Raw genomic sequence first — 26,469 nt, 5'->3', positions numbered from 1 at the left:
TGAGGAAAGTTGGAGGGTATGAAGCAAACTAATAATCAAGCGGTATCTTTTATCCCTTTCCTCTTTGTCATGTGCTTTGCTTTATTCGCATGTTTTTATCTGATGCTGGTCTGCGACCGAAATAAAGTTTGATGAAGATGAACCAAGTGGTATATAAAAGTTGTGAAACGAAGTGAAAAGAACGCTGGCAATCAGCACTTAAGGCATGGGTAGGCAAACTAAGGCCTGGGGGCCGGTTCTGGACCAATTGCCTTCTAAATCCAGCCCGCAGACGGTCTAGGAATCAGCATGTTTTTACATAAGTAGAATGTGCCCTTTTGTTTAAAATGCATCTCTGGGTTATTTGTGGGGCATAGGAATTCGTTCATTCCCCCCCAAAAAATATAGTCTGGCCCCCCACAAGGTCTGAGGGACAGTGGACTGGCCCCCTGCTGAAAAAGTTTGCTGACTCCTGACTTAAGGCAGCAACGGCATGTGGGGCACTCCTAGCTCTGCAGGTGGAGATGTTGTGTGACATAAGGACATCCAAAGAGCCTGCAGGATCAGGCCAATGGCCCATCTAGTCCAGCACCCAGTTCTCACAGTGGCCAGCCAGATGGGAAGCCCCCAAGCACTGCCACCCTGCAGCCATCTGCTTTGAGTCTTTGATTTAGTAGCCATTGATAGCCTCATTCTCAATGGATAAAATAATAGGAACATAGGAAGAGCCTGCTGGCTCGGTCCAATAGCCACAGATGCGCATAACAGCATTATGATACCAGCAGTTTTATTTTCAGTTCTTTCCCTAGGGATCCCTAGCACGGAATTTGCCTTTTTCACCCTTAAGCAGGACCCAGGCAGAAGAGGCACTCTCCCCCGCAGCTCAGAAACTCCCCGGACAGCTGATTTAAACTGCCTTCCTGCGCTTTGAGCAAAAAGAACTTGGGGGAGAGATAAGTTCTTGTTCTTCTGAGGGGCAAGACCGAAAGCGGGGAAATTTCCTTAGAAAAAGGAAGCTCTTCATATCAAAGGCTTGCCAGTTAATTATTGATCCCTTTGCTTGTCCTGGCTCCCCCCAGGATGGTTGAATTTCAAGGTGGAAGTCTCACTGATCTATTATTCCCTTTTCTGTTGCACAAAGTGTAACTTCTTAATATGCCACAGATTATATATATATATATTAAAAAATGGGGATTCTTTGAAGGGAGTGTTAACAAACCCAAGCAGAACTTTTCTCCTTGTTCCTTCCTCTCAAAGACACAAGGCGGACATAGCTCCAAACTCCAGAATCTCAGTGACTTCTGGAAACTAAAGTTAGAATTGGAGGAAGCCAGACGAGATGCAAGAAGCAAATGAGAAAGGCGTGCCAAAGAGGAATCAGTGATCAGCATCTGAAATGAGCCTTTTGTGCTGCAGGGAATTGCCGGAATCTTCACGGCATGATCATAAACATTTAGGCGGCAGTGCAGAAGGCTGGTTCAAAGCAGGAGGGACTAAACTGTGTTCCTATGAATGCCCCTGGCCTCCGGCTTCCATAAACCCCAGTCAACATGGCCAATGGTCAGCGATGATAATAGTCCAGCGACATCTGAAAGGGTCTCCCACCCTCTGCCTTAAGTGTCTTGTACTATGATGAGGAAGACTTGGGTTCAAATTCCCATCCAGCAAATGTGCTCCCTCTTTCACCTGGAGCTAGACACATTTCTCACAGCTTGATCCACCTCACAGGGTTGACATGAGGCTGAAAACAGAGAAGGGGGTCCATGCTGGGTTTGCTTCAGTGCCTGAATTGTTGTTGTTGTTTAGTCGTTTAGTCGTGTCCGATTCTTCGTGACCCCATGGACCAGAGCATGCCAGGCACGTCTGTCTTCCACTGCCTCCCACAGTTTGGTCAAAGTCATGCTGGTAGCTTCAAGAACACTGTCCAACCATCTCGTCCTCTGTCTTCCCCTTCTCCTTGTGCCCTCCCTCTTTCCCAACATCAGGGTCTTTTCCAGGGAGTCTTCTCTTCTCATGAGGTGGCCAAAGTATTAGAGCCTCAGCTTCACGATCTGTCCTTCCAGTGAGCACTCAGGGCTGATTTCCTTCAGAATGGAGAGGTTTGATCTTCTTGCAGTCCATGGGACTCTCAAGAGTCTCTTCCAGCACCAGAATTCAAAAGCATCAATTCTTCGGCGATCAGCCTTCTTGATGGTCCAGCTCTCACTTCCATACATCACTACTGGGAAAACCATAGCTTTAACTATACGGACCTTTGTTGGCAAGGTGATGTCTCTGCTTTTTAAGATGCTGTCTAGGTTTGTCAGTGCCTGAATTATTGGAGGATAAAGGTAGGAGGCTCTTAATGAAACCCCAAGCTTCTCTGCCCCCCTCCATTTTTTGCCAAATCACCCCCCATCCCTGTGTGGGACATTATTGCAGTCAAACCAATAATTCATGCTTTGCCAGGTGGGCACATGAAGGGGCTGAGGCTCTCAGAGCTTTCCTGTAAAATTGGCTAGAGGGAACTCTGTGAAATCATTTCCTTTGTCTGCCTTGGCAGGAAGCTGTAACACTATATCCTTCCTTCCTTCCTGGGCAACCAACCTCTTTTTTCACAATGCTTCCAAGCTGACCACACGTGCATGTCTGAGCTCTTCAGCTCAGACACCATTTTTGAACTTACATTTTGTGCTTTTGTAACTTGTATAGTACTTTTTAAACCTGCCTTCATTTTGCTACTGTAAGTACTGCTTCAAGACCTAGAGTATGTAAGTAAATACTACTCTTATTTCTTCACAAAACAATGTGTGTGTCATTGTTATTTTTAAGGGGGAGAAAACAGGTAATACCAGGAAAACCCAGTCTGTCTGAAAGCATCCTAGATTATTGTTTCTAGAAGGTTAAATCAATATTATCTTCCAAGTTTAAGCTGCAAAGGATGGTACTCTGTTGATCTCACTAATGTGAGCAAGGAAGGTTAATAACAATATATAATCTCCTTCAAATCCATTCCAACACCATGAAAACATTGAAAACATTAGGATTTTTCTTCTGTCAGCCCTTGAAACTTTTGACTCCTCTCCAAATTTTCCCATTCTTCCTGTTCACTACAAGATTTCTATCACTAGGCCAGAGTTCGAATCCCCAGTGAACTAGGATGCTCACTGGGTGACCTTGGGTCAGTCACTGTCTCTTAGCCTGACCTACCTCACAGGGTTGTTGTGAGGATAAAACAGGGAAGGGAGGAGCCATGCATGCCACATTGAGCTCCTTGGAGTAAAGGTAAGATATAAATGTAAAAATAAATAAAATAATTAGCGCCTGAGTTCCCTCCCGGAGCTACAATTCCACTTTGCGGGGAACTCTGGGAATTGTAGTTCTGTGAGGGGGAAAGTGGTGTCCTTAAAAATTCCCAGCACCCTTGAGGAACTTCAGTTACCAGGATGCTTTGCAAGGGGGAAAGGCCATGACTATTTAAAGTGGTTTAAGCATGCTTTAAATCAATGGTGCAGACAGGGCCTAAGTTGACAAAGGCTGTGGGATGTAAACAAACTGACTGTGGTGATGACTGCACCATCTGCTTAATGTCTGACCTCTGACATTGCCTGTTGCTCCCACCGCCGGCCACCCCAGCGTCATCCCAGTTGCACACAGGCATCTCTGGATTCCAGCTGGGGTCACCATGGAGACGTAAAACCCTCATCCAAATTCCCAATCATGGCTTCACTGTTGAAGAAGTAGCGAGAGAAGGTAAGACTTCTCGCCGGGGGGAGGCCACAGAAGTGCCTCTTCACAAAAATGCGGGTTGTGTTTTTTTATCAGAAAAAGAAATAAAATAAAAACCACCTCTGCTCCTCTCGACAGAGATGCCACACAGCGATAATTAACTGGGATTGCATACCTGCAGTGCGCCAGAGGCCAGAGAGTGTGGGTAATTGCAGCAACGGCACCGTCATATCGACTAAGTGGGCAGCAGTGGAGGGAGGGAGACTGGGCAGGGCTTGTGCAAAAATCCCCTTTTTTCCTCTTCAGTTGGTAAAGTTGGGGGAGAAATAGGGTTCTGCTTGCATTTTCATGAGAACCCACTGAATTATCTTTCCCAGAAACAATATGTACACTGAAATACAACCATCCTTCGACATCCCCACTTCTCTGATTTTTACAATGCAGTTCTCCAAGTCCCCAGAAATGTAGGCACACAAAATATGCAAATATTTGTATTTTTAAAGAGTTGGGGTTTTTTACGGTATAATGTATCTGTGCTAATGGTTTAGTTGTGTTGTGAGTCACTTGGGGACCTCTAGGTAACAAGCAACTAATATGAAATGATAATTATATTTGGGAAAGTAACCTACGGAGAATGCTGCTTGCAAAAGAAGTGCGAAATTAAGAGAAATGCATGCTAAAATGGTAACAAATTTTGAGAATGTAATAAGAGCATTGTGTTCTCATAGTGGCCAACCAAAGGCCTACGGGAAACCTGCAGAAGGACCTGAGCTCAAGAGCAACTCTCCCCTCCTGTAGTTTATCGCAACTGGTGTTTCAGAAGCATGACTGCCTCCAGCCGTGGAAGCAGAGCCGAGCCATCATAGCTAGTAAAAAGGTAAAGGGACCCCTGACCATTAGGTCCAGTCATGACCGACTCTGGGGTGGCGGTGCTCATCTCACTTTATTGGCCTAGGGAGCCGGCATACAGCTTCCAGGTCATGTGGCCAGCATGACTAAACCGCTTCTGGCGAACCAGAGCAGCGCACAGAAACGGTGTCTACCTTCCCGCTGGAGCAGTACCTCTTTATCTACTTGCACTTTGATGTGCTTTCGAACTGCTAGGTTGGCAGGAGCAGGGACCAAGCAACGGGAGCTCACCCCGTTGCGGGATTCGAATCTCCAACCTTCTGATCAGCAAGTCCTAGGCTCTGTGGTTTAACCCACAGTGCCACCTGCGTCCCATCATAGCTAGTAGCCAGCAGCAGACTTAGCTTTCTCCGTGAATTTGTCCAATCCTCTTTTAAAGCCATCCAAGTTGGAGATAACTCTTTTTTTAAAAAAAAATAAAAATCTTCAAACAGTTTTGAAATTATGGCAAATGCATTTAAGACTGGGGCGAAATGAATAAAAGCAAGAAAAACTGAAACGGACAGTGCCACGCATCCCTTCTCATCAGTTACTCCCGCTGAAGCTGGGTGCCCTTTGCCCCTCCCAAACATACACCTCAGCAGAGCTGGGAATGGCTGCCCTCGATTCACCAGCACATTTGCAAGCGGCTGCTGCCCTGCCTTTTTGAGGACTGCAATTTTAATGGTGGCTGCAGGAGCGGGGGAGAGATCTTAGGTCTACCATCACCACCCTCTGTTTCTGTCAGGGTTCAGGGAATCCGATTCCTCCCACGGTGGGGAGCCAAGAATTAGATGATAATAATAATAATGATAAAAATAATTTATTATTTATACTCCGCCCATCTGGCCGGGCTACCCCAGCCACTCTGGGCTGTTTTCAACAAAATATTAAAATACCGTAATGCATCAAACATTAAAAGCTTCCCTAAACAGGGCTGCCTTCAGATGTCTTCTAAAAGTCTGGTAGCTGCTGTTCTCTTTGACATCTGGTGGGAGGACGTTCCACAGGGTGGGTGCCACCACCGAGAAGGCCTTCTGTCTGGTTCCCTGTAACTTGGCAAGAAGAGTTCTTACCATGTCTTTTATTCAATATTCACAGAGAGAGACTTTGAAAAGTGCCTCTCTTGCAGTAATGGCGTTGCTCCGAGTAAAGCCCCACCCCCTCCATCTCTCCTATTATACGCCATCCCTATGTTGGCAGATCTGTGCTTTCTGCCTCTGAGCTCTCTGTTCTCCTGCTTTCCATGCCCGCCGCGTTCTGGGAGAAGGGGGGTCTGGGATGCTTTCTAAAGACACTGAGTCCGTCAGCTGTCTCTCCCCTGGTGCCTCTTCCTCTTCTTCCTGCTCCCCTCCCAATATTTCCCACTTCTGCCCTCTGCAGCCTCTGAACTATGACCTTCTGCAAACCACTGTTCTAAATCTATACTGTCTCCCTCTTCTCTGGGAAGTGCAGGAGAAGGGGGGGAGTCTTCATCATTCCTCCTCAGTTCAGTCCCTGACATTTGCCCTTCCTAGACTGCGTCATTCATGAACCACAGGAAGAGATCAGAAGTATCCACTCCTGGTTTTAAATGAACTACCATCCCAAGTTCTGTCCAGACTTTGGGAACTCTTAGACAGACACACACACACAAGCCAGATTCATAAACTACACTTTAACCCCAACTTATTTGGACTAACCAGACTTTTCAATTAATTTCTGAAGTGGCCTGATGTGTAGCTTCTAGCTCATAGGTAGGCAAACTAAGGCCCGGGGACTTGATCCGGCCCAATCACCTTCTAAATCCAGCCCGCAGACAGTCCGGGAATCAGCGTGTTTTTACATGAGTAGAATGTGTGCTTTTATTTAATATGCATCTCTGGGTTATTTGTGGGGCATAGGAATTCGTTCATATATTATTTTTTCAAAATATAGTCCGGCCCCCCACAAAGTCTGAGGGACAGTGAACCGGCCCCCTGATGAAAAAGTTTGCTGACCCCCTGTTCTAACTGCTCCAGACTTAAGGGCCGTCTTCTACAAAATGAAGCCAGTGGGTTACTGCTTACAATAATGAATTGCGTTGCCCAAATTACGGCTGTTGACCATAATGCCAAGGTCTGGAACATTAGTGCTGGAAAGGTTCCTTATGCTTTCAGAAATCCCCCCCCCCCCCCCGTCCGTAATCATCAACAGAGCGGTGGCCTGGAAAACAGATGAGGCTGAGAGAAAGCACCGGTAATATATGAAAAGCACCTTATGACTTCCTTGGGTCTTTTTTAAGCATTTCGTGATTGCCAATCACCATCAAGCCAGAAACGCAAAGGCTAATTAGAATATTCTGGTGCTCCAGAGAACCAGCGCTGGGTCATTTAGACATTAAACCAAAAGGCCTTCAATTCCCAATAAATTTGTAATAAAATAACCATCTCCGTTGATTGAGAAATCAGAGGAAGGGAACAATAAAACCATACAGAGAGCGCACAGAAGCCCCTGCTGCATTCTGCTGATCCCTATCAATCAACGTCTGCAATTGGCATTTACCGAGCAAAATAACAAGTTGCTGGCTATGGTGTACAAAAGACCTGTACACAGCTGCATAGTGGCAAAGTCATAAGTGCAGGGTCCCATCATGAGTCCTGTGGGGCAGCATGGGGGGGGGGCATATCTCCTGAGGAGGCAGCAGATCAGTCCACGGGCGTCACTGCCACTGTGGCAGCAACAAGTGATGCCTTACTTCATGGGTAGGCAAACTAAGGCCCAGGGGGCCAGATCCGGCCCAATCACCTTCTAAATCCAGCCAGCGGACGGTCTAGGAATCAGCATGTTTTTACATGAGTAGAATGTGCCCTTTTATTTAAAATGCAACTCTGGGTTATTTGTGGGGCATAGGAATTAGTTTATTTTATTGTTTTCAAAATATAGTCTGGCCCCCTGCTGAAAAAGTTTGCTGACCCCTGCCTTACTTGGAGGCCAGATCTGCTGCCCTTTGTAGATCCTGCCCCCTGAAGCAGTTGCCTCGCTTGCCTCGTGCATGGGCCAGCACTGTAAGCGGTATTTGCCACTTTATGAACAGTTGTGGCTTCCCTCAAAGAATTCTGGGAGCTGTATACTGTTAAGGGGGCTGCGAGTGGTTAGGAGACTGGTGCTATTGGGACAAGTTGAGGTCTCTGGACAACCTTCAAGGGCAGGCCCACATAAGTCTGGTCCCCTTTCTTCTGGGGATGGGAATGAGGACTCTGAATCAGAATGGGAATCGCCTACGGGACCAGCCTCAGAAACACAAAGCCAGTCCAGGGTCTCAGTGCTGTGGGATTTTGAACCCAAAATTAATAAATCAATATTTTAAACAACAAACAGAACAACTTTGATATTTTCTTAAATATTCAAAGCATCGGGATATTTAGTACTGTATATTTAAACATAAGCGATGGTCAGAGAAATTGAGCTTTTTTTTTTGCAGAGGTCCCCCAAAGTTAGAGCTGCCATATTTCAAGATGTAAACATCTGGACAGCCTTTTCAGAGTGATAGCACAAAAGGTTGTTGAGCTTTCTTTTGGTGATCGTCCCCGTCCCCCGTCCCCCCACCATCTGCCACCAACCCACCTGTGCCCAAACCCGAGCCCAGGCCACCCACGCCAGAGCCCAAGCCCAAACCCAAACCCCTGTGCATTCACCATCCATGTTTAAGACAACCCCCAATTTCTGACTATTTTTTTAGCAAAAAAACATCATCTTATACACAGGACTATCAATGGCTGCTAGGCATGGTGGCTATGCTCTGCTCAACTGAATCCTGGTAGCTGGAAGCCACAGGAGGGGTGTGCGCTCTCATGCTCAGGTCCTGTTTGTGGGTTCCCACAGGCATCTTGGTTGGCCACTGTGAGAACGGGACATTGCACCAGATGGGCCATTATCCTGATCTAGCAGAGCTCTTCTTGCATCCCTCATCCCTCACAGCAAAGCCCATTCTTCCCTGTACTCAAAACCAAACTGCAGCAGGAGCATCTGTGCGATTCTGCAGGATAGAAGTGGGGGGTGGGGGAGACGCCCTCCCTTTAATGCGCTAATTATGATCCCGAAAACACTAATGGGATTAGAAGGCAAGATTCGGTGGCTGCCTCCTGAAAATCATTAAGCCCCATTAGAGTAAATTAACCTCCACTCTTCCACCGAGGAGCTTCTGGGTCCTTTCCAGACATCTCTCCTCCCTGCCTAGAAGCAATGAGCCCTTGGTTGGATGCCGGGGTACCAGAACACACTTTGATATTTGTTTTCTCTCCCCTCGATTAATTTAGCTTAATAAACTCCGCTGCCTACGGGGGATTCTCCTCTTGGAACCGGGGCTTGCGGAGGGGCTGCATCTCACTAATTGTAAATTAAGGTAGCCTGACCTCGAGCGCCAGAGTCCCGCCGAAAGGAAGAAGTGGAGGGGGGGGTCTAGCCGGCTGGAACAGAGCTTGCGGGGGGGGGCTCCAGGGTCCCTTTGCGCAATTAACAACTGGAAATGCTTGATTACCTCCCATCCTGGTTGTCGCGCCCAGAGCCTCACTCGAGCTCACCTGAAACATTTAATTACAGAGGGGAAAGGAGGCCTCAGACTCCCACACCAGCACACATACAGAGAGAGAGAGATCTAATTAAATGGTGGCAATGCTTCAGACATCCAGAATGAGCCACAAGAGATGGGAGAAAGACTTCAGACCGGATTCAGGAAGAGAGCAGAAGGAGAGTCTTCATCAGAACTGTAAGGCAGGGCTGGGGCACCTCAAAGTGGACCCCAGGCATCGCTACCTGGCCCCTGGAATTTCGCCCAGGCCACACCCTGCTTCGCATCCTCCTTTGGTGTTTGTGCCTGAATAGAATATATCTTTGTTTTTTCTTTGCTTGTTTTTTTAAAAAAGGTTTTCGTTGAACGATTTTTGCAAAAGCTCAAGGTAATACAAAATCATCGTAGTGGCCAAGGTGGGGAAATGGGTTGAATAATGATGGATGGAGAAGGGGGCAAAAATAGTTTGCATTCTGGCTGAAACTGTTGAGTCAAACCAAAGGGGGAGATGGGGTGCCTTATCTTTGTTAGTAACACACATAATGAACTGAACTCTCATCTCAAAGAACTTGTCTCTGCTCATTACTCCACTGGCATCCCATGTTCATGTCTCATTTAGAGCCAATGGCCAGACCCTTTTACATAGCAAGCATCCCACCACCAAGTATACTTACTATCTAATCCAGATTTGGAACTTAATGATCTAGCTTGATCAAGCATAAGAACCTAGGGGGAAGCACTGCTGCATCAGACCAAAGGTCCACCCAGTCCCGAGTCCAGCATCCCACAAGAGCTGACCAGAAACTTCTGAGAAACACACCAAGAAGTCAAAAACCCTCCTCTGGTGCCTTGCAGAAAGTGGTAGCCAGTGGGACATTTGCTCCTCAAGAGGCAGTTTACTCCTCCACCTGGATAACTTTTCCCAGCCCAAGCGTCACATTCCCTTCGGGGGGGGGGGACATATGTGAGCTGTGGGCAGAGGCAGAGGCAGAAGTGGGAAGAGCAACAGATAGGAATGTCACCTTTGTACAGTAGGCTAGCTTCTCTACAGAGACTTGCACACCCTTCTCTATCCTCCATCCAGACCAGTGGCAAGTTTATTTCCAGCCAAGCTAAAACACTTGAGCCGTGTGTGAAGCAGAGCTAGAGAGGCAGTGTGCCTGGGGGGAGTCATGAACGCTAAATGGGGAGGCTTGGGGGCCGCATTTGGCCGCCACCCCTGAGGCTCCCCACCCGTGACTTAAGACCTCAGAGACACAGAACCTAGCTGGAGCAACATGGTAGCCTGTGTGCGCTTGTATGTGGCCTGAATGGACAGGGAGCTGTCCATGGTCCTGATTTCCTGTCCATGGTCCTGATTTCCAAGCTTCACCAGCTTTGGGACTCCTTGTCTGCAGCAGGCCATGCCTACAACATGCAGACTACTATGTGGTCACCCACAAGGGCCCTTGCGAGGCAGGAGTGGCAGGGTGTGATTGAGGAGAGGGTGCAGCCTGGAGAGAGCACCGAGGTCTAGGCAGAGAGGCCTGAAGTGCTGTATTTGGCCCCTGGGCTGGCAGTTCCTCACCCCTGTCCCTGCACAAAATAACAAATGTTTTCACCAACAAAGACACAAAAAAAAATTCATGAGAGAGAGAGAGAGAGAGAGAGAGAGAGAGAGAGAGAGACTACATTGCAATATCTGTAATGGCTGAGAGAAGGGACAGAGTAGCTGGGAGGTGCTCCCCCCAACCCACAACGCCACCCCTGTTGATGTGGAACAATTCATTAGAAGGAACGGAGAGCCCTTCTCCTCTGGGGAGGCCACATTCGGACCTAATGAGCTGGCAACCCCATCAGCGTCCCAGAGTATGTGGCACTGCCAAGCTCTGGTGGCTAAATGGCCTGCCTCCTGCTCGTTTGAAAGAAACGAAATGGAAGGCAAAAGGGTTCGTTATCTTTACATCCCATCTTTCAATGACGGCCAAGGGGCGCAGGTGGCAGCAGCCACAGAGAAGCTCCCGGCATGCAGCTCTGACCGGCTCCCTCTCCTGGTCTCGGTGGGGTTTTCACCTCTGTATCCTCCTCTGTCCAAACTTTGCACCTTCTTTGGATTGTTCCTAAGTACACAGCCAGCCTATAAGAGCACTTGAACCAATAGAAACACCTACACATAGAACTGTGCAATACCAAGTACCCTGTCTCCTCCACCTCATCACGTAGAGGTGGGTACATGACCAGCAGGCCTACTCTCCCCCAGGCTGCTGTTCCCAGAAACTAAAGCTCTCATTTACAAAAGAAAGAAACATATACACAGTATATATAAATTGCGATGGTGGTGGTGCTGGTAGAAGTAGCAGTATTTTAATGCTGGAAAGTGCTACATCAATGTATTGTTGTCATCAGTAGGTCCATTGCAGATACAGGGATTATAAAAAGAAGTAGTAAAGGACCCCTGGATGGTTAAGTCCAGTCATAGGCTGGGGCTGCGGCACTCATTTCGCTTTCAAGCTGAGGGAGCCAGCATTTGTACACAGACAGCTTTCTGGGTCATGTGGCCAGCAGGACTAAACCGCTTCTGGCACAACAGGACACAGTGACAGAAACCAGAGCGCACGAAAACGCCGTTTACCCTCCCGCTGCAGTGGTACCTATTTATCTACTTACACTGGCATGCTTTCGAACTGCTAGGTGAGCAGGAGCTGGGACAGAGCATTGGGAGCTCACCCCGTCACAGGGATTCAAACCACCGACCTTCTGATCATCAACCTAGTCCCTGGGGGACAAGTCCACCTCCCCCTTCTCCACCCGTGTTGTCCATGCACATATTCCCACCTCAGTCCACTTACTTGGGTGTGTGAGCCTCATCCACTCGGTTGCCCAGCTGGAATTCATGGGACTTGCTGCGGTGCAAGGTGGTGAAGCCTGGGAAAAGGTGGATGAGTTTCCGGGAGGATGGGGGTGGCGTTCCCGGGGGCTTCACCTTGTTCCTCCTCCTGACCGGCGGTGTGCCTGGTGGCGTCATGGTGGTGACGATGTTAGGGGTGCGTGGCGGGGTATGCGCAGCATGCCGCTGCCGTGGGGAAGGGGGCAAAGAACGGTGGCCGGACTCCAGTGGCGGGCACAGCCCTGGGAAGCCTTCCACGGTCAGCCTGTCCACATGGGCATACACCGGTCCATGCGGCAAGGTCGAGTGGCAGTAGTGCTGGATGCATTTGGACTGAGCTTTGGGGCTCGGAGAGAGGTGGGTTCGAATCCACTGCATGGATTCCGATTGGCACACGGGGTTGTTCTCCTTGCCCGTCTCAGTCGTTGCCGGCCACTGGATCGTCCAGTCTTGCTTGGAAAGGCTACCACCTGTACAAACGGGAAAGGGAGGGGGAAATCATTGTCATGCGCACACTTGAAAAGCAGTGGTGATTTAACAAGAGGAAATCTATGCTACACATTTAAATACATTGAGAACTTATTTAAACTGTCAATGCAGCCAGAGGGAGCATCCCAGGAAACCCTTTTCCTTCAGTGTCTCATTTTTTTCCCAGGCTCCAATTCTCCAGTTTGCAATTTAAAATTCTCCAATTCTCTAATTTGCAATTTTAAAAATACAAAAAAACCTCATCAAGATTAATTAGCAATTTCGTGCAAATTTAACTTTTTTTGTGTGCAGTTTTGACTACGGCACACATTTTTGCAAGCTGTTTCCTGATATATAATGCAGTCATGCATATTCGTTTCATGAACGTAGGCATAGGATTTATTCTGATATACACATTTCTGTATGTAATTTTGACAAATACGCACATTGTTGCAAGCTAACAATGCATTTTGGTACATCCTTTTCACAATGCATACATTTGTTTTTTGCACTTCCCCCTATAGCAGTTTAGCAAGCCGTTCTGTGAAGCACCTCCCCACCCATTTAAAAGGGGGTGGGGCTTGGGGGAGAAGGGAAAGGTTTGGGGGGAAGCTGCGAGGGGTCAGGGTAATTGAGGTGTAAAGGGAGGGAGATTTGGTCAGGTAAGAGGGTAGCTGGAGTTGGTGAGCAGAGTGAAGCTGGCCCAGTAGCCGGCATAACTAGGCTCCATGAATGCCTTTAATCCCACTCCTGCCTCCCTCTTTTTCATGCACCCCCCACACCACCATTTCCTGAATCCATTCAGGAAGGAATCCTAAGAAGCACATCATTACCCAAAAGTACTACTGGGCAAAATAATAGAGTCCATCTCTCTCCCCCCCCCCCCCAAGCACTCTTGATCCAACGCCTCTTAAGAACTCATGAATAAAAAGGTGATATTTGCATTCTAAAAAAGAAGTCCATAGCGACCCCGACTCTTTTTTATTATTATTATTACGCCACTCAGGATTATTAATTGATAGCCCTGTTATCTCCACTTCCTTTTCAAGGAAATCAATTTATTTCAAGCTCTTGAGAAGGGAGAGGGAAGGACAGGCAATGAGCTGCAGGACAAAAAAGGAAGAAGGGTTGATTAAAAGGAGGGGTTTTTTAGTTTTTAAAAAGTGTGACAAGGGTGTCTTTGGGATTGTTCCCTCCAAGGCTGGTTAATAAAAAGAAAATCAGTCAACGGGAAGGGGGAATGAAAGGAGAAGTGGTGCCTGTGCAGAGCTCTTTGTCTCGGCTGCTAATGCAGTAGGATGTTTCGAGAGAGGCTGAAAGGGGTCTGGTGCAGAGACGGAGAGAGAGAGGGAGAGATCTGGTGGAGTTTGAGGGGCTGGACTGATTGGGAGTGGAAAGCATTAGCAGATCAGACAAGTGAGTTCTCCAAAGGAAAATTAATGGGCGTCTGGAGAAAGAAGCTGCAGAAAGACTTGGAAGTGAATTTGGGCAGCTGACAGAGTTAAGCATCAAGGAGATCTGCCTCCTTGCAAAAGGAGGACTGCTTCTGATCCCAAAGGAATCTGAATCAGCCAGTTTGGATGCTGGAATGTCCTCAGCGCTCTCTGCCCACCTGGGTGATCAGACAGCCGACAAACTAGCATCCTAATCTCTGAGGAGTTTATGAAATGAAATGAATGAAAAAGAGAAAATGTCTTGCCCCACTAACACCCCCAACCAGTCTTGGCAGTCTTGTGGGTGCCCCCTCCAGATGTTTTGGACTGCCACTCCCGCCATGGGGAGCACCAGCTTGGCAAAGGCTGCTCTAGGCTGCTTCTACAGAGACGCAGCTCAGAAGAAGGCAAAAATATGTTATGCTATGTTCCTCTCCAGTCAACAGGCATCCTGTATTCCCATCGCCTTGCAGGTGCCGACAATCAGTTGACCAGCCTTGCCAAATCAGCTGATCAGTGACACTTGCTAAACCCCATCATTTCTTTGCAAGTGCTGATGATCAGCTGCTTGGTGGATCCTGGAAGCCCCTGCTTTTGGCAGGGAAGCCGTGCCTTTGCCTGTCCCACAGCGGACATGATTAATATGATGTAAGGTATAGAACAGGTGAATGTTGCTCATCCAACATGGCTGCATGGGCCAAATGGGGGAGCCTAGAGAGTCTAATAAGGCCCATGGGGCAGAGGTTTCCCACTGCTGGCCTGCAAAGCTCCCTCCAGCTCTATGATTCAACATTGCATGGAGCATGGAGTCGAGCCATTTCCTATAGCTCCCACCTACTAGCATCGGATCCTCGAATTAGAGGTGGTTTCTCCAATCTGATCCTAAGAGATATCCATAATTCTCCTTGGAAAACTACAATTAATCTCAAATTTCGCTCTCTTCTCAACTTGAACCGCAAAACTGTTTTTAACCTAGAGTGTATTAGCCCGGCGGCCCTACCTCCAATCAAAAAGAAGCTACAGCAACTTGACTTCTCTAACACAGCTTCCCATGCAAGAGGGCCGTGTTCAGGCTTAGCCCTAGCTATTCCACCCCCTGAAGGGATCCCTCTATACTGCTTCACAATTCCCTCGGAGGCTAGGTGAAGGGCCTTTACCTGTGCCCGTCTCAACTGTTTTCCTACAGCAGTTCTCTCGGGTCGTTACTCCAGAGTTTCCATCGCAAATAGAACGTGCACCTGCAATGACACGGCTCTGGAGACTATGGAACATGTAATGCTCTTCTGTCCCAACTGGACAGATGAAAGATCTCGGTTTCTAACTCCTCTCGTGAACAAGCTTCATCTCCCAATCCAGCCTTGGATAGTGTCCCTTCTTCTGCAGGATTCTGACTGTTGGATTACCGAGATGACAGCTAACTTCCTGCTTAGTGTGATGAAGAGGAAAGCGGCACCAACTTCTTCTTTAATACCACAGAAGTAGTCGATACGCTGCACAATCGAGCTTGTTTTTGTATTCTCTGTCACTCGATGTTTTAAATCCCTTGTTACTTTTGTTATCCCCATTTTTTTCAAAGATTCAACATTGCAATACCTAGGACCGCTTCTGAACTACACCGTATTTGAAGGGGGGAGGGTGGCCCTAGAATTGTCGAGTCGTAAGAGGAGCAAGGGTCATCTAGTCCAAGCCTCTGTAATGCAGGAATTCTGCCCACAGCCATCCCTGGGTGGGCTTGAACCACCAACCTTCTGGTTAACCACCAGACACACTGACCCATCGCGCCTCTCCTCACTCTCCAGCCAAGACGTCAAGCAGTTTAGGGACGTGTTGAAGGCAACCATTTCCCATTTTGCACAGAGCCTTCCAACCCCAATCAATCCGACTGAGGTGAGTAGACTTCCGCACCCTGCAAAATAGCAGCTGATTGTGATGCAATAATTGGAGGGCCAATCCCTAACAGAGACAAACTCTTGCAGTTCTTGGTCAGTAGGAGATGATTATCCAGGGAGAACACCTTCTTTGGCAAGATTAATTACCACATTGCTAATTAATTATGATTGATGGTTGCTAAGCAGAGGTGTGGAGCGACTGAGAGAAGGGTAGCCCAACGTCCAACCAAGAAAGGCTCTTCATATCGGAGCCCAATCTGGGGTCATTAAACCCCACAGCCCAGGCTCCAGGCATGTCCTTGCCATTGCCTGCATTCATTTATCTGCTCTTTTATTTTGATGGCTGTGTCATTACATGATTGATGAGCACCCTTGTAAAAATAACTTGATGCTTCTCCCAGTGCGTCATGCCTAAAAATATCGAAGTAGAGTTTGGGGAGCCCATTCTCAGCTAATACCTGCTCACACAAAAGCATACAGGATGCTTTTCAGAGACTCAGTTTTTGGCATTGTTGAGCCGTCACAGACCCGGAATCGGTGTGTTCAGATTTTTGCATCCTGCCACCGTCGACTGTCAAACCTCCTTGGTGGGTTTTCATAACATTTTTGTGTGTGCTGTGCCCTTGGAAACGCCGAAACAAGCACGTAGAATACATGTCTATCTCGGCTCAAAGAAAATGTGCATAGCTTGGTGCGAAGGTGGTGGAACAAACCCTCTGCTGAAGGCTTGAATGAGTTGGGTATGTTCAGCCTGGAGAAGACAAGGCTGAGAACTTGCCCACACTTACTTTTCCTCTGTGCTTTCCAGCATTAAAGCTCTGAGTCCGAGCACTCTTGTTTTTGCTATCCCTGTGCAAACCATCTTTACCGCTGAATTGGAGCAAACAGCGATCTGTGAATTGCCATTTGTTTCACTTCAGCTTTAAAGATTGGGGTTTGGGGTTTTGTTTTTTTGCAGGGAAAGCTCTGGAGCAACAACAAAAAAGAATACTTGGACGTGAAGATTGAAAGCCTGGAAAGCACAGGTCCAAAGTGTGAAGAAGCCCTGGGTGTTGATATGAGAGCCATCTTCAAATATCTGCGAAGGGCTGTCACATGGAAGATGGAGCAAGCAGGTTTTCTCCTGCTCCAGGGGGCAGAGCTCAAACCAATGGACTCAAATGACAAGAAAGAAGATTCCAACTGAATATTAGGAAGAACTTTCATATGGTAAGGGCTGTTGGGCAGTGGAAAAGACCACCTGGGAAGATGGTGGCCTCTCCTTCATTGGAGGTTGGATGGCCATCTGTCAGGGATTCTGGGATGGCAGCTAACAGATTGAGGTTGAATCCTGACAAGACAGAAGTACTGTTTTCGGGGGATGGGGGTGGGCAGGGGTGGGGGACTCCCTGGTCCTGAATGGGGCAACTGTGCCCCTGAAGGACCAGGTACGCAGCCTGGGTGTCATTTTGGACTCACAGCTGCCCATGGAGGCGCAGGTCAATTCTGTGTCCAGGGCAGCTGTTTACCAGCTCCATCTGTTACGCAGGCTGAGACCCTATCTGCCTGCTAGACTGTCTCACCAGAGTGGTGCATGCTCTAGTTATCTCCTGCTTGGACTACTGCAATGCGCTCTATGTGGGGCTACCTTTTAAGATGACCCAGAAACTACAATTAATCCAGAATGCGGCAGTTAGACTTTAGATTACCGTAATGTGGGTGCATCATAGCCAATATTTTACATGACAAACTATTATTCTCTCTTCAGTGTATCTGAAGAAGTGTGCATGCACACGAAAGCTCATACCAAGAACTGACTTAGTTGGTCTTTAAGGTGCTACTAGAAGGAATTTGTTTTATTATTCTCTCTTTGATTCATACAAAACCAGTGACCTATTCAGGCCTTCAATGAACTGGGGGGGTGAATAAAGCATGTATGAGGCATGGGGGGCATAACCCTCAACCTTCCCATGCTGAATGGGGTGCTTGAATACAAACTTTTAGTGCATTCGGCTTAGAAACGTCCCCACTATTGGGAACCCAGATCTTTTGCCAGACTCAGGAAGCTATGAGGCTGCAGCCTGTGGGAATGCACAGCCCTGATCTTCTGTTTAAGGCAAACACCTGAATAGCGCTCAGGAGAGACACCTACAGCGAGGACTCAGGAAAACAGCATAAATAAGCTTGTTCCCTCAGCCTGCCCTGCCCCTACTAAGTATCACACTACGGCTACTGGAATCCACATGCACCTTTCCAAGACATGCTTTATCCCACCACCACCAAGATCTCTGAAGGTCTGAACTGGGCTATGGCTCTATACAAACCAGTGGAAAGTTGCAATTGACTAAACCACATCAAGCGGGTTCTGGTCTAGTTAATTTCATCCAGTCACTGTCATGATAGCGGTAAGTATCCAGGAATCTGCTCCCAACGTTCCACAAAAAACACATTTCTCTCTTTAAACAAAAAAGGAATCACCTGGATCAAACCCCACAGCACACAAGTGTCAGCTCTATATATTTTTCCCCAAGCACCCAGCACAAAATTTTCAAACTGCCTTGCATAACTTGGTCACAGCTACATTCCTGCACATGGCTATGATGCTTCCTGGCTTCCTGGGCAAAATCCTTCTCTTGCCAATTAAACTTCATTGCAGAATTAACCCCTCAAGCTACTATTTTTTCCAGCACCGTTTTTCATTTTATATGTATATTTATTGCATTTCTATCCCACCTTTTCCACCAAGGAGCTCAAGGTGGCATAGGGGTCAGCAAACTTTTTCAGCAGAGAGGCGGTCCACTGTCCCTCAGACCTTGGGGGGGCAGACTATATTTTCGGGGGGATGAACGAATTCCTATGTCCCACAAATAACCCAAAGATGCATTTTAAATAAAAGGACACATTCTACTCATGTGAAAACACGCTGATTCCTGGACCATCTGTGGGCTGGATTTAGAAGGAGATTGGGCCGGATCCAGCCCCTGGGCCTTAGTTTGCCTACCCATAGCATACACACCTGTCCTCATTTAATCCCCACAACAACCCTGTGAGGTAGAGGTTAAGCTGAGATGCCCTGAGTGGCCCAAGGTGAGCTCCATGGCCCAAATGGGGATTTGAACTCTGCTCTCCCAGGTCCTAGTCCAACACACTAACCACTACACCACACTGGCTCTCATGGGCAGATCTATCAGTTCGTGGCTGTGACTTCTCTGTGATGAGCCCCTTCTTCACCTCATCATTTGCAGACATTTAAAAGCCCTCAGATTTGTTACCTCCCCATCCTTTTATTTCTGCCCTCGTGCTTTTTATTTCCTCTACTCCAGTGGTGGTGATCCTTTTTCAGCTCAAGGGCCACATTCCATAAAAGGCAACTTTCCAAAGGCTGCATGCCAATGGCAGGCAATGGATACCAATCTCCCCTTTCTACAGCAGGCTACGTTCCAGCCACACACACAGCTCTCCAGCCAGGTAGGCAACAGGCGTTATCACAGCTCAAGGACACATCCCAGCCAGGCAGAAGCACTCAAGGAGGGAGCAAAAGATCACAGAAGGGTCGTAGCTCAGTGGCAGAGCATCTGCCTAGCAGCTAGAAGGTCTCTGGTTCAATCCCTGGCAATCTCCAGGTAGGGCTGGGAGAGACTCCCTGCCTGAAACCCTCCCTTTCACAGAATCATAGAATTGTAATGTTGGAAGGGACCACGAAGGGCATCTAGTCCAACCCCCTGCAATGCAAGAATCTTCTGTGGGGCTCGAGCTCAGAACTCTGAGATTAAGAGTCTCATGTTGTACCAGCTGAGCTCACGGCATTTTGAGCTAGATGGACTAGTGGGTCTGAATCAACATAAGGCAGCTTCCTAAAGGAGGGCCAGTGAAGGGATGCTGCCTGGTGAGAAGATGTGCGGCCCCAGGAGAATCCCAAGGGCCAGATGGAGGAGCTTGGTGGGCCGCATGTGGCCCCTGGCCTGAGCTTCCCCACCCTTGATTCAAGACCTCAGTGAGCCATAGGTCCCAGCTAGAGCAACATCCTGCCTTGCGGGCTCTGTCCAGAACACCCAGGGAGCTGTCCGTGGTGCTGATCTTCTGCCAGGCCTCCTCCCAAGCCTCACCAGTTCTCCCCAAGGGACTCTTTTGAATATAACATGTCCCATACTACCTAGTCATCTGCAACGGCCCTAACAATGCTTCAAAGAGAGACCCATAGCAGTATCGGAGCACCCAACGGGATCACGTCAAGGTAGGCATCCCTCAAAAAACACACCACCCAGGACCGCAAGTCCCTCGCCCTGCGTTTCGCTGGGGCCCTCGCGCAGGCTTACCCAGATCCCTCGGCTGACCGCCACTAGGTCTTCCGAGGTGAGAAAGCAACCCTCGTTTTTGCTTTCTCCGAGACGGCAACTGCTCCTCAAGTGTGTTCTAGCTTTCCTCCCCCACAAGAAAAAGCAAAAGTTACTACGGCAACCAGGAATTTTAAGCCACAGAAAAGCAGAAAATGTCACGAAGGGCTGCTGCTCATCGCGACGGGCGCACTGCATCCAAACGCAAGTGAAAGGTGCAGAGGAGTCGCAGCTCAGGTGAGTAGAAGCATCTGCCTGGCAGGCAGGAAGGCCGGGTTCAATCCCAGCATCTCCAGGTGGGCAGGGGACTGTTTCCTAACAGCACCCTCTCAGCACCCTCACCAAACTACAGCTCCCAGAATCCTTTGGGGGAAGGGGAAATGGTATGGTGCTCTTTCAATGTGTGGTGTTAATGTGGCATAGATCAGCCTGGGTGGAGAAGGAGATGTTTCAAGGCACCATCCACCAGCTTGGCTCACGCTAGTTGCCTGGTCCAAGAACTACCTCCACTCACAGCCGTTCTGTCTGGCCATTAGAAACAAAATGAAGCCTTGGTACCAGCCTGTTTTCCTTCTCCCTCCCTCCCATTCCACTTCCTTTTCCATCATGTCTCATTAGACCAGGCATGTCCAAAGTCCATTTTGGGGGCTCGTCAGTCAATGATTTAATCTGGCCCCCGTGACAGTATATGTCCTGGGGTAAAATTGTAAAAAAAAAAAAAGCTCAACAACTTCAATCCACACACATTCACTTCATCAAATCTGGCCCTCTTTGGAAGAAGTTTGGGCACCCCTGCATTAGACTATAAGCCGCTGTTTTAAATGGCCAACTGCTTTGAGTGGGGAAGGGCTGCAGCTCAATGAAAGAGCCTCTGTTTCAAATGCAGAAGGTCCCAGGTGCATCTCCAGGTCGTCCAGGGAGGGACCCCCTGTCTGAAAATACTAGCCAGAAGAACCAAAGATCTGGCTCTTCCTCTCTCCTCTAAAACCTGGAGCCAAATCTGTGGCTCTGAAGGGACCCAGGCTGCTGAAAGTTGCCGAACCCTCTTAGAGGGAAAGCATTGGGTTGACTTTGGACATAGAGGCTCTGCTTCCTTTTGCTGGCCTACACAGATCCCTTGGACCCTGATTCTTTGACAATGTGCCGCAGTTGTGTTGCAAGAGCACCGATGCAGCCCAGTAGCTGAGAGATTGCACTAAGCTCCAGGTTCAAAACACATCAGTGCCATGAGTTCACTAGGTGGCCATTCTGAAACTGCTGAACTCCAGCTCCCATCAGACCCAGTCAGGAGAGCCTGTAATCAGGGCTGATGGGAGTTGTAGTCCCAATAACATATGGAGGACCACAAGTTCCTCCCTGCTGCCTCAAAGCAAGCCACTCTCCCAGCCCAGCCTACCTCATAAGATTGTTGTAAAAGCAGGAAGATGGTGCGTCTGGAATGCTTCAATGTATTCAAGTGCTGAGCTTTATTGTTGGGTAGAGAAAAAGCATTTTGGAATCTTGTGGGTGCCTGTGCAAGGTGGTGGTCCCAATCTAGACTGCAAAGTCAGAGCTAGTTAATAGATTAAAAATGGAAGACGGGTGGAGTGCCAATGCCCTACAGGTCAGGATTAGCCTTCAGCCCATTCTCCATTCTCCAATGCTTTAGGAGGGCGGTCCTATACATCCTAATGAAGAGGCATTAGCCATCACACAAAAATGACAAATGGAAGCCCATCCATCTCCTTCCTCACCCCCACCTCCTTCGTCTGGAGCGATAATGGATCATTCCTCTTCCCACCCCCATTGCTGGGACTCTGGCAACTGCATTCACGAGCCAGCAGCTGATTAATGGCCCAGCGTGCTTATTGCAATATGGCTCCCCTGTGATTAATATTCACCATCGATAACAATGCTTACAAGGCACCTGGTGCCCCCATGGCGATGCAACCTGAAGGGTTACCCTACTTGCAATGCCAACCCAAATGTTACCCACTCTGTCAGCAATTCAGCATGCTGCAGGCTTCAGTAGCAACAGCCTCTCGGATCGAAGCGATTGACCGAGTGCAGATAATGGCAGCAGAGAAGGATAAAAACACACACAGACACACGCCAACAGACCGAGGACAGGACAGAGCCTTTTTTGGCTGCAGATATCTATACACACCCCTAGAGGGGGGGCAGCAGCAGAAGTTGGATGAGACCATAAGGGAAAGAGGCAGAGGGAAATCAGCTGACAGCCATCCTCTCTCTGAGCCCCCAGACATCCGTCACCAGGGCAGGCGTGGAAAGCACATCCGTCAGACGCCCGTTCTGAAGAAGTGACGGCGTGGCGACACGGGTGACCTTTTATCTGCGACACGGAACCGCAGAGGCTCTGGTCGTGATGCAGAGTCAATACAGCCTCCCTCTTCATTTATCTCCCAGCCGGCTGTCCATCTCTTCGTCTCACCTGTCCATCATCACAGGCGAGGTTTATTTAATTAGCCAAAGAGAAGCCTGAGCAACCCACCCCCTTCCTCCCACCCTTTTTTTCTTTTAAAACAAATAAAATAAAATAAAATTCCTCTGCATTAATGGCCCTTCTGCACTTCCAAGGACCTTTCCAGAAGATCGGGTTTTCTCTACACAAGAAATGCAAAAGTTACACAGATGCCTGCTAAACTTCCCGCTGCAGAAAGGTGCTGGTTTTATCGGCGTTCAAGCTGCAATTATTTTGTGGCTGGGGAAAATTCAAGAGCCAAACGGGAATTTCTCGATGGGGGCGGGGTTGGCTTTAACATCCCTGCCTTCCCTTTAAAAAGGAAGCTTTTGTTTTATTTTTATTTAAAATATTTTATAGCCTGCCTTTAAGGGCAAGAGCTCTCTCTCAGGACAACGTATGAGATCAAACAACAGAATCACAGTAAACATACTTAATTGAAGCCAGTTAATAAGGGAGAGGTTAAAAACACCCAGCTAGTCCCAAACTAGCCATGATTGCTATACTCTGCCTCAATGGTCGGTCAGAGGCAGTAATCCTGAATACCACTTGCTGGAAACTACAGGAGGGAAGAAAGATCTTGTGCTCGGGTCCTGCTTGCAAATTTTCCATGGGCATCTCGTTGGCTTCCATGAGAACAGGATGCTGGACCCGATGGGCCATTGGCCTGATCCTGCAAGGCTGTTCTTATGTTATTATTCTTTTACTGATGGAGAATAAGGCTATCAGCAACCATGTTCTGCCTCCACTGTCAGAGGTAGTATATACACAGGCGAACTAATGCCAGTGAACTGGAAGAAGCAAAGATCAGCAGTGTCAAAGCAATGATTCTTCAACATCAACTTTGTTGGACTGGTCATGTTGGGCAGATGCCTGATTATCGTCTTTCAAAACAACTGCTCTATTCCGAACTTAAAAATGGAAAGCATAATGCTGGTGGTCAACAAAAGAGCTTAGAAGACTCTCTCAAGGCAAGTCTTTAAAAATCTAGTATAAACACCAACAACTGGGAAACACTGGCTTGCGAGCGCTCCAATTGGAGAACAGCCTTTACCAAAGGCTTTGAAGACACTCAAACTCAGGACAAAAGGGAGAAACGTGCTAAGAGGAAGGCACACTTGGCAAACCCTCACCATGATCAGCTCCTAACCCGAAATCTATGTCCCCACTGTGGAAGGATGTGTGGATCCAGAATTGGCCTCCACAGTCACTTATGCACTCAATGTTAAAACCATGTTTGTGGAAGGCAATCTTACTCGGCTACGAGGGATCGCCAAAGAAGAAGAAGATGCCCCCAAATTTGCTGGGAATTACAAGTGTGAAGAGTGTTGTTGTAGTCAAGTCCTCCTTGCAGGCTTGCCATAAGAAGCTGTTCAGCCACTGTGAGAACAGGATGTCCGGGCTAGAGGGGCTCATGGTCTGATTCAGCAGGAAGGTTCTTTTGTGTACATTGAATGGGGGACCTCCCACCTCCAGGCACGGGCCCTGCAGCCAAGCTCTGTTAGAACTGTCAGGTTCTTTTCAAGACCACATTTCTAGGCCTCAGGGAAGTGGCAGGCTGTCACCTGGAAGGCACAGCGCTCCTGGAAGTCAGTGGAAAGTTCTGGGAAGCCTTCTCTGCTCTCCGAGCGCAGTATAAAGAAACAGCTTCTGTCCCTTTAAAGCACCTTTGAGTCAGCAGCAGATGAGATGGAAGGGTCGAGATTGATATTAATAAATTAGGATAAGGTACAATGTCAATGTCGGTTAATGAGTCATTCATTAGAGCGGTCCAATTTCCTAGGACATATCTCTACAGGAGTAACGTGCGAGCAGAGAGCGGGGGAAGGGGGGACGGAAATATAGGGCATCATGACACTCCATGCAGCTCGAGACAAACTGCTCGCCCGTCGTTTCTTGGTGCAGAGCACAGCGAAGAGGCCTTAGCTATGAAAAGCATTGTAGTGCAGCAACTGAAAGCACAGGCGAAGCATTTCCGAGAGTTGGAGCTATTCAACTGCCTCAGAATGTCGCAGACTCTGGAGCCTGAGCAGAAAGTTAGTACAGAGGTACTTAATTCGTTCCGGAGGTCCGTTCTTAACCTGAAACTGTTCTTAACCTGAAGCACCACTTTAGCTAATGGGGCCTCCTGCTGCTGCCGCACCGCAGGAGCAAAATTTCTGTTCTCATCCTGAAGCAAAGCTCTTAACCCGAAGTAATATTTCTGGGTTAGAAGAGTCTGTAACCTGAAGCGTCTGTAACCTGAAGCGTCTGTAACCTGAAGCATATGTAACCCGAGGTACCACTGTACAGTGGTACCTCGGGTTAAGAACTTAATTTATTTTGGAGGTCTGTTCTTAACCTGAAGCTGTTCTTAACCTGAGGTACCACTTTAGCTAATGGGGCCTCCCACTGTGGCCATGTCATTTCTGTTCTCAACCTGAAGCAAAGTTCTTAACCCGAGGTACTATTTCTGGGTTAGTAGAGTCTATAACCTGAAGCGTCTGTAACCCGAGGTACCATTGTACCTTTCTCCCCCCCAAAAGTCACCTGGGGACAAGTTGGGTGCAGAAAAAGGCTGAGTCCCCCTCCTACCTGTCCCTGACGTCATGGAGCCCAGAGCTGACCCACCCATGAGGCAAGGTGAGGGGACTGCCTCATGCGGCAGGATGCACAGAGGCAGCAGGTCTGGCCTCCAAGGAATGCATTTGGCCCTCAGAAGGCTACCCAGAAGGAACTGCGGCCCTCGGACAGGAAAAGGTTCCCCACCTCTGGAATCAATCCTGTGACCTGGCAGTAGCTAGATTCCAAGGGAGTGTGTCATTGGCAGAAAGGCAGAACAGGATCCAGTGTCGACTTTATGTGTGTGTGTTAAGAGTGGCAAATTTAATGTCATGCCTGAAGGAAGCCAGGAAGAAAAACCAGTGGAGGGAGAGGCAAATGCATGTGAGGGTATAATTACATTGGGATGGGGGGGGGGATTTCTCCTCCCCCTCTAACATCAAGACTCCAGAAGCCAGCTTTGTCCCTGGGCGGGGAAGATGGAAAACTGTGATGGGCTTGTCCCAGGATGCAACAACCAGCCACACCTCTGAAGGGTGAAATCAGCGCTTTCCTGTGCAGCCTTCCAGCTCTTCCTCGTTCCCCCATGCCAGATTCCTCTGCCTTAAAGCAAAGAAGGGGAAGGCATCAGGAGTTGATTTAGGGTCACGCCAAGGTCATAGAATAAGAGAATTGTAGTGTTGGAAGGGACCCCGAGGGTCATCTAGTCCAACCCCCTGCAATGCAGGAATCTCAGCTAAAGCATCCATGACAGATGACCATCCAGCCTCTGCTTCAAAACCTCCAAGGAAGGAAAGTCCACCACTTCCTGAGGGAGAATGTTCCACATTCAAACAGCTCCTACGGTCTGAAAGTTTTTTCTGTATGTTTAGTCCGAATCTCCTTTCTTGTAACTTGAAGCCACTGGTTCGAGTCCTACCACCCAGAACAGAACAAAACAAGCTTGTTCCCTCTTCCATGTGGCAGCCTTTGAGATATTTGAAGATGGCTACCGTGTCTCCTCTCAGTCTCCTCTTTCCGGTCTAAACATACCCAGCTCCTTCAATCGTTCCTCATAAGGCTTTGTTTCGAGACACTTGATCATCTTGGTTGCCCTCCTCCGCACATGGTCCTTCTCACTGTTTGTTCATTATGATTATCACAATGGGCTGGAGGCGGTTGAACGCAACACCCTTCCAGGTTGGCCCAGCAAGTCCAGCATCCCGTTCTCACAGCAGCCAGCCAGATGTCCGCAAGCAGGTCCTGAGACCACCAGCGCTCTGCTCACCTGTCATTCCCAGCAACTGTCATTCAGAAGCATGCTGCCCTGACGGCAGAGGTAGAGCACAGCCATGGTGGCCCATAGCTGAGACCTCCTCAACCACAGAGTTGCTGATCACACGGTCAGGTGGTGGG

The 26,469-nt window shown here is 48.4% G+C and overlaps 1 protein-coding gene across 2 annotated transcripts in view; it reads right to left on the bottom strand.

Moving 5' to 3' along the window:
• Nucleotides 1-26,469, bottom strand: part of KSR2 (kinase suppressor of ras 2) — a gene marked incomplete at its 3' end in the record, with an annotated part of 189,408 nt that overhangs the window by 126,383 nt on the left and 36,556 nt on the right. Inside the window, exons 1-2 of one of the 2 annotated variants that reach the window (XM_081841790.1) lie at nucleotides 15,638-15,731; nucleotides 11,932-12,439 (exon numbers count right to left, since the gene is read on the bottom strand). In XM_081841790.1, coding sequence (XP_081697916.1) covers nucleotides 11,932-12,439; nucleotides 15,638-15,647 — 518 coding nt within the window. In that variant the 5' untranslated portion in view covers nucleotides 15,648-15,731. Of the gene's footprint in view, nucleotides 1-11,931; nucleotides 12,440-15,637; nucleotides 15,732-26,469 lie in introns of those variants that run through there. The other variant, XM_081841791.1, reaches the window with a different exon arrangement.

The sequence above is a fragment of the Podarcis erhardii genome, assembly GCF_964252035.2.
Source record: "Podarcis erhardii genome assembly, chromosome: 15".
Taxonomy (NCBI): Eukaryota; Metazoa; Chordata; class Lepidosauria; order Squamata; family Lacertidae; genus Podarcis; species Podarcis erhardii.
This window is presented reverse-complemented; position numbering and strand designations above follow the sequence as displayed.